The 7000-nt window shown below is 30.4% G+C and overlaps 1 protein-coding gene across 1 annotated transcript; it reads left to right on the top strand.

Moving 5' to 3' along the window:
- The first annotated feature begins 1580 nt into the window (after positions 1-1580).
- Positions 1581-6505, top strand: LOC140179911 (sugar transporter ERD6-like 5). Its single transcript, XM_072219925.1, has 18 exons — positions 1581-1928; positions 2006-2068; positions 2887-2976; positions 3087-3146; positions 3340-3405; positions 3507-3572; positions 3697-3772; positions 3850-3914; positions 4061-4153; positions 4240-4320; positions 4408-4492; positions 4602-4645; positions 5357-5419; positions 5501-5560; positions 5650-5703; positions 5874-5933; positions 6004-6118; positions 6194-6505. The coding sequence occupies exons 1-18, from the start codon at positions 1758-1760 to the stop codon at positions 6322-6324; spliced, it is 1443 nt and encodes a 480-aa protein (XP_072076026.1). The 5' UTR covers positions 1581-1757; the 3' UTR covers positions 6325-6505.
- Positions 6506-7000: the final 495 nt, after the last annotated feature.

Here is a 7000-nt window from a genome sequence, read left to right as displayed (position 1 = left end):
GAAGACTAATTTAGTGATTAAAATTTATTTAAAATTATAATATCAACTAACATTTTTTTAAAAGCTCATTCGAAGTATTATTCTTTTTTATAAGATACACAAATTTTTGTTCTGATCATTAACTATAAAAAAAGCAAAAATATTGTGGGTATATAAAAAGTTAGTCATTATATCTTAAAAAATACTAAATAAACAAGTAATTATTTTTATATCTAAGCTTAATTAAGTCTTTTTTTTTCTTATGTGTCTTTTTTTATTTGATTTTTATTATGTCAATAAGTTATTGAACTAATTTGATTCAATTTAGTTACCAAAATAATTTAGTCATGCAGTATCAATGTTATATTTTTGTAATACATGTATTGTTTTAAAATTTATAATACGGGTAAAGTATTATTTTAGTATCTAATGTTTGGTCTGAATACTAATTTAGGTTTTAACATTTTAAACATTTTATTTCGGTACTTTCATCAAACGCTCTATTTTAATTTCAAAATCTTTTTAAGCGAGTTCAGATCATTAAATTTGACACAAATAATTATATATTAAAGAGTTAATAACATTCGATTTCAGTATATAAGTAAATTTGATTCATCAACAATTTTTTTTTTATTTTGAAGTGTTGATCAACAATTATTTTTTTTATTTTGAAGTGCTGATTATTGATTGTTAAGATTTGGAGTTTTATAAAAAAAAATTGAAGAGAAAAAGTGTTACAAGAAGGTTTTGGTTATATTTTATAATACATGGAAGAAGATATGACTTAACTAATAACATTATTAACGTCCACATCACTCATTCTATTAATTGATAAGTGTCAAATTTAACACGGTAGGAACATATTGAACCTATTTAAAATTTTTTGGAATAGAAATAAAATATTTAAAATGTTTGAAATTAAATTAGAATTTGTCCAAAATCTTGAAGACCAAAATAATATTTTATTCTTTATAACATATTTATATGAAGAATATTAGAGTACTATCAAAATTTTATTATTTTTGATTATTATCTATTTATTAGCTATCAACGTTTAAAAGTATGAAATAAAGTATATGTTATTAGATTATTAAACTAAAGAAATTATTGAGTTGATAATTAAGCAGTAACCTAAAATAATAAATTATAATAACCTCCTATAATATATATGTATTTATATAATGACTAAGTTTTAATATATACTTTATACTTAACATGGTTATATTAAGCTTTGTATCTGAATATTTATGTAAAATTATTTGCATTAAAATTAAATTTTTTTGATAAATAATATTTAAAATTATTTATTAAAAAAATTGTTATGATAAGACATGATGTGTTTTTAATTAATAAAAAATATTATTTATATACTAAAATTAATTATTAAAATAAATTATTATATTTTTGTATAAATATATGTATATGTATAATTGAATTTATATTTAATATATATTTTATATTTTAATAAATATTTTAATGATTGATTTTGATATATATTTACTATAGTTAATAATTAATACGTCTAATAAATTAATTAATGATGAAAAATAAAATAAAATAAAATAAAATAGTATAGAAGGTGTGCATAATAATAATATAATTTATTGTTTCTGATGAAAAAACTAAAAAAAAAAAAATTAGCAGCACCAGTTTTGGTGAAGATGACCACCATTTTTGTCTACTTCATAGTTTTCTAGATTCATTAACTGTAACTCTCTCTCTCTCTCTCTCTCTGTGTGTGTGTGCGTGTTTAGATCTTATTACAGAGACAAAGAACCATGGAGCGTAACAGCACTACTTCTGAAACATGGCAATCATCGATCCCTCTTCTTGTTCATAAGGCTAATAAGGGACCATCATCTTCATCTTCATCTTCATCTTCGATACCCACCGTTCTCATGCTTAGCACTCTTGTTGCTGTTCTTGGTTCTTATGTGTTTGGCTCTGCTGTAACTTCCTTTCTTTTCTTTTCTTTGTTGTCCAATCCATCATCACAGATTCACACTGATGAGTTCTGTTCTTGCAGGTGGGTTATTCATCCCCTTCACAATCTGGAATCATGCATGACCTCAATCTTGCTCTCGCCCAGGTTTTTCTTTCAACTCTCTTAATTTACATGTCTTCAATGAATATAATTTTGATGCACTATGAGTATAGAGTACTTTTACACTTCCATCTAATTACTTAATACCACGCAATATTACATTGATTGGGCTATGTATAAAACGTGGAGAAAAATCCAAAATAGCCCTGACAATTACAAGAAAGACAACGAGGCCCTTGACAAAAAAAAACCTCAATCCAGTTTCTGACAATTACCTCGAAAGGACAACGAGGCCCCTGTGCTAAAAAAAATCAATGTTGTTTTTTTTGGCACAGGAGCTAATCAGTCACAAAAAAAATAATTGGGGCCGGATTGAGTATTTTTTTTTTCTTGGAGGCCTCGTTGTCCTTTCGAGATAATTGTCAGGGCCGGATGGGGTATTCACTTTAAAACGATTTACATGCATCACAATTAAACTCATCTTATATTCATATTCATTGAAGAAAATCTCGAGCTATTCAAGCTGTGATGTTGATGATTTGATGAAGTAGAAGAGAGAGGAAGAGTGAAGGTTGAGAGAGAAGGAGAAAATGAACTCTTCTCATTTCTTGAAATTTTATAGAATAAAAAAAAAAAACTAAAACACTGTTTTGTTAGATGGTTACACTTTATGTACCCTTACTACAATTAATTACAGCTACACATTAAATAATTAACAAGCTAAACTAATTTTTATTCTAATTATCATATGCTAAAATGACTAACTAATTACAACTGAGCTTACATCTACTGTTAATAGAAAATGATCTAGATAACATTCATATTTATCTTTTTGTATTTAATCATTGGATTCTTTCATGCAGTATTCCATTTTTGGTTCAATATTGACAATTGGAGCCATGATTGGTGCCATTCTCAGTGGTACAATAGCAGATTATGTGGGTCGTCGGCTTGTAAGTTCCTCCAATTTTATGTTTTCTTTATATATCAAAGGTGTAGCTTTCACTTGTAATCTTTTACTAATGAACTTCATTTTGGATGCTATGTTATTTTTTCTATGAAGGCCATGGGATTTGCCGAGGTTTTCTGCATATTTGGATGGGTTGCCATATCATTCGCGAAGGTATAAAATTGATTTCATTCCCATATATTGAGCTCTAAGTGTTTGTTGAATTGCTGCTTTTCTTTAAAACCAATGAAGTTAGAGATATAATTAATGAAAGGGTTGCATGAAGATTCTTTGAGTTGAATGTCTTCATTCACAGCATTTCCATTAGTTCAGTTGTTGATATCTAATATATGGTGCTTCTTTGAAGGATGCTTGGTGGCTTTACGTTGGAAGATTGTTTGTGGGATTTGGGATTGGTCTTCTATCTTATGTGGTAGTTATTGTGACATGTAAATAATTTTGCCATCATTGCAGTTCAAACTGTATTCAGTGTCATCCAACACATACAAATGGATAGTTCCCTTTCCATAATAGGTACCGGTTTACGTAGCAGAGATAACACCCAAAAATCTTCGAGGGGGATTCACTACAGTTCATCAGGTAGATCACAGCTGCACTTGATATTCTATTAAATGCTGTTCTATTCTTATCGAGTGTGCCGCTTATGTTTTGCATGCTTTGTGTGTAAGCATATTTTAATCCCTATTCGGTATCATTTTGACAGTTGATGATATGTATTGGGATGTCATTAACTTACCTAATGGGAGCAAACTTGAATTGGCGGGTTGTTTCTCTAATAGGTAATGTTGGTGCTGGTGTTAATGTCAATAAACAAACTTTATGCATAGTACTCACATCGATGTTGTTTCTATCTCAGGAACTATTCCGTGTCTTGTACAGCTTCTGAGCCTTCCCTTTATCCCTGATTCTCCTAGGTGGTTGGTAAGTGGGTGCTAGATGCTGTCAGTTTCTTGATCGAGCTGTCTTGGTTGGAACATAACATGCCAATGCAACTGAAGTTTCTCATCAATATTTTCTCATAGTTGGACTAAAAAGTATCATAACTGTTGCTTCACAATCTTGTGTAGTCAAAGGTTGATCGCATGAAGGAGAGTGATTCTGCTTTGCAGCACCTTAGAGGGAAGAATGCCGATGTTTATCAAGAGGCCACTGAAATTAGAGTATATAATAAGTTTTTGTCCATTAAAAGTTGAGTATGTTTGGTTACAATAACCGGGACATCACTTTGTAAATTAACTTCTTGCAGGAGTATATAGAAACACTTCAGCAGCAAACAGAAGCTAGCCTAGTTGGCTTATTTCAGTTGCAGTATTTGAAGTCACTTACTGTGAGCTCTCTTAACTAAACCAATTTGTGTCATCTACAGCTTATTTTAACTGTTTGCAAACTTCATAATATTTAGTTACTTGCCTAGGTAGGAGTTGGATTGATGATACTGCAGCAGTTTGGAGGGATTAATGGCATTATTTTTTATGCAAATTCTATATTTATCTCTGCTGGTATGTGCTACTCTTTCTTTATGCTTTTATCTAACGACATTTAAAATTGAGTATCAAATGTTATACTTAAAAAATTATTTATACAAAGAAATATTCTCATCTATGACAGGTTTTTCGGAAAGTATTGGTACAGTAGCAATGGTCGTTGTTAAGGTTTATACTTCCTGTTTCACAATTTAAGTAGCATAAAGTATTACTTTGGTCCTCAACATTTGGGCCAAATCCTAATTTAGTCTCTAACGTTTTAAGCGTCCTATTTTAGTTCTAAAAAGTTTCAAACGTCCTATTTCAGTTCAAAAAAGTTTCAAATGGATTCAATGTTGTCCCACTGTTTAATTTGACATGAATAATTAGCATATTGAAGAGGCAATAACAGTCAATTTTAGTATGTAAGTAAAGTCAACTCACCAACGATCACTAACGTAAAAACTTTTCCTTTAATTATGAGGGTTGATGATTGATTGCTAGGTTTTGGATTTTTTTTTTACAAGAAGGAGATCTAGAAGAAGTGTTAAAAGAAGGTTTTAGTTATATTTTTCTAAGGCATAGAAGAAGATGTGACTTAAGAATAATATTTGTTAACATCCACGTCACTCACTCCGTTAACTACTTGTGTCAAATTTAACTGTGGGACAACATTGAACCCATTTGAAACTTTTTGGGACAAAAATATGGCGTTTAGAACATTAGGGACTAAATTAGGATTTGACTCAAATGTTGAGGACCAAAATAGTACTTTATCCATTTTATTATTTCTGTCTACTTAGTGCCATATACGATAAGATGAGATATATGCCACCTTTGTTGAATGTACCCTTCATTCCCACGTCTCTTGACACGATTCCTATCATTTTGGTGCTTTAGATCCCAATGACAACTTTGGGAGTATTTTTGATGGATAAATCTGGTAGAAGACCTTTACTACTGGTACAAAGATTGAACATTTATTTGTACTTAATTGTGGCGCATTCAGTAGATTCTAAATCCAAAAGTTGGATTATTATGCAGGTCTCTGCAGTGGGAACCTGCTTAGGATGTTTTCTTGCTGCTCTATCATTCTTCATGCAGGTTCTTTTAATTACAGAATCTGCTCTAGTAAGTTTCTTTGGCATGAATTCATTTTCTTTTCTTTGACTAGTTCTACTACCTATATGCAGGACATACATAAATGGAAAGAACTCAGTCCAATTTTGGCACTTGTTGGTGTACTGGTAATACGAATCTTCGACTAGAGTGTGAAAATCTCATAAATCTAAATGCAATGTTTCAGTATCTAACTCAAATGGATTCAAAGTCATGAATAAGACTTAATTTGGAAGAAGAATATAAAACTGTTATCTTTCTTAAAGGTAATTTACATTTGAATCTTGATAATGAGCAGGTATATGTAGGATCATACTCCATAGGGATGGGGGCGATTCCGTGGGTTATAATGTCTGAGGTAGCTTCCTCTTACTATGAGATGAGAATTGAGAATCTTAATCATATATAACAATAAATTATTTGTGCAGATATTTCCCATTAATGTGAAAGGCTCTGCTGGAAGCTTTGTGACCTTTGTTAACTGGTTGTGTTCTTGGATTGTCTCATATGCTTTTAACTTCCTCATGAGTTGGAGTTCAGCAGGTATGAATCCTTTTCTTGGTGAGGTATTAAAATATATGAGTGAAGTTGGTTGTTAATTTGTTATGGTTGGGGCAGGAACATTCTTCATATTCTCCGGCGTATGCGGGTTGACAGTTGTATTCGTTGCAAGATTAGTACCAGAGACAAAGGGGCGCACACTTGAACAAATTCAAGCTTCTTTGAATTCATATTCTACAAAGAAATGAATTTGGTTTTCTGGTTCTCCCTGCTTGAAAGGCATATACACAAGTTTGCATGAAGGAAGCAACCAACAAGACTCATACCTTATATATATAATATATAAAGAGAAATGATGTGTGTATCACCTTTTGTGTATACTTCTTTTGTATACCTTCTTTTTATGGTATAAAAAAAACAATTTTTAAATTTTTTTTTTCACTTTTTATCAATCACTTTTAATACAAAATATGAAAAGAATATTAGAGAGATGTGCACAAAAGTAGTGCATGTAATATTTCTGGTCTATAAATATTTGATTTTAGAAATTCAATGTCACACTGTCATGGAAATATTGCTTCGAGGAATACATTTTTTTTTTTTTGGTTTTTAAATGACACTAGGTAGTTATCAATACATACATATATAGTTATTTATGTACAATTATTTAACTAGATATTACTACATTCGAAATAAACTCACAGTTCAGTAGTTAAGTCTTCCAAATTTTTGAGTATGAGGTCGTGTGTTTAACAAAATCCTGAAATCTGTTACAGAATATTCGAACAAACTATAATGATTAAGTTGAAACATTCTTTTTATCTACATATTGGACCGTCATTAATGGTAACTCCATTGTCAATTCCTCAGACCATGCAACAACAAAGAAAGTACAGGAAGAGGCGTTTGTGTTTCACTTTCAGA

This window comes from Arachis hypogaea, chromosome 16 (genome assembly GCF_003086295.3).
Source record: "Arachis hypogaea cultivar Tifrunner chromosome 16, arahy.Tifrunner.gnm2.J5K5, whole genome shotgun sequence".
Classification (NCBI taxonomy): domain Eukaryota; kingdom Viridiplantae; phylum Streptophyta; class Magnoliopsida; order Fabales; family Fabaceae; genus Arachis; species Arachis hypogaea.
Note: the sequence above shows the minus strand (reverse complement) of the source record. Positions and strands in the feature narration are given on the sequence as shown.

Bases quoted from the DNA above. Each gene is read 5' to 3' on its own strand.
- LOC140179911 (XM_072219925.1), top strand. From the start codon at position 1,758: ATGGAGCGTAACAGCACTACTTCTGAAACATGGCAATCATCGATCCCT. The intron at 3,915-4,060 runs GTAAGTGGGTGC...AATCTTGTGTAG, and splicing joins CTGATTCTCCTAGGTGGTTG to TCAAAGGTTGATCGCATGAA. The intron at 4,154-4,239 runs GTATATAATAAG...AACTTCTTGCAG, and splicing joins AAGAGGCCACTGAAATTAGA to GAGTATATAGAAACACTTCA.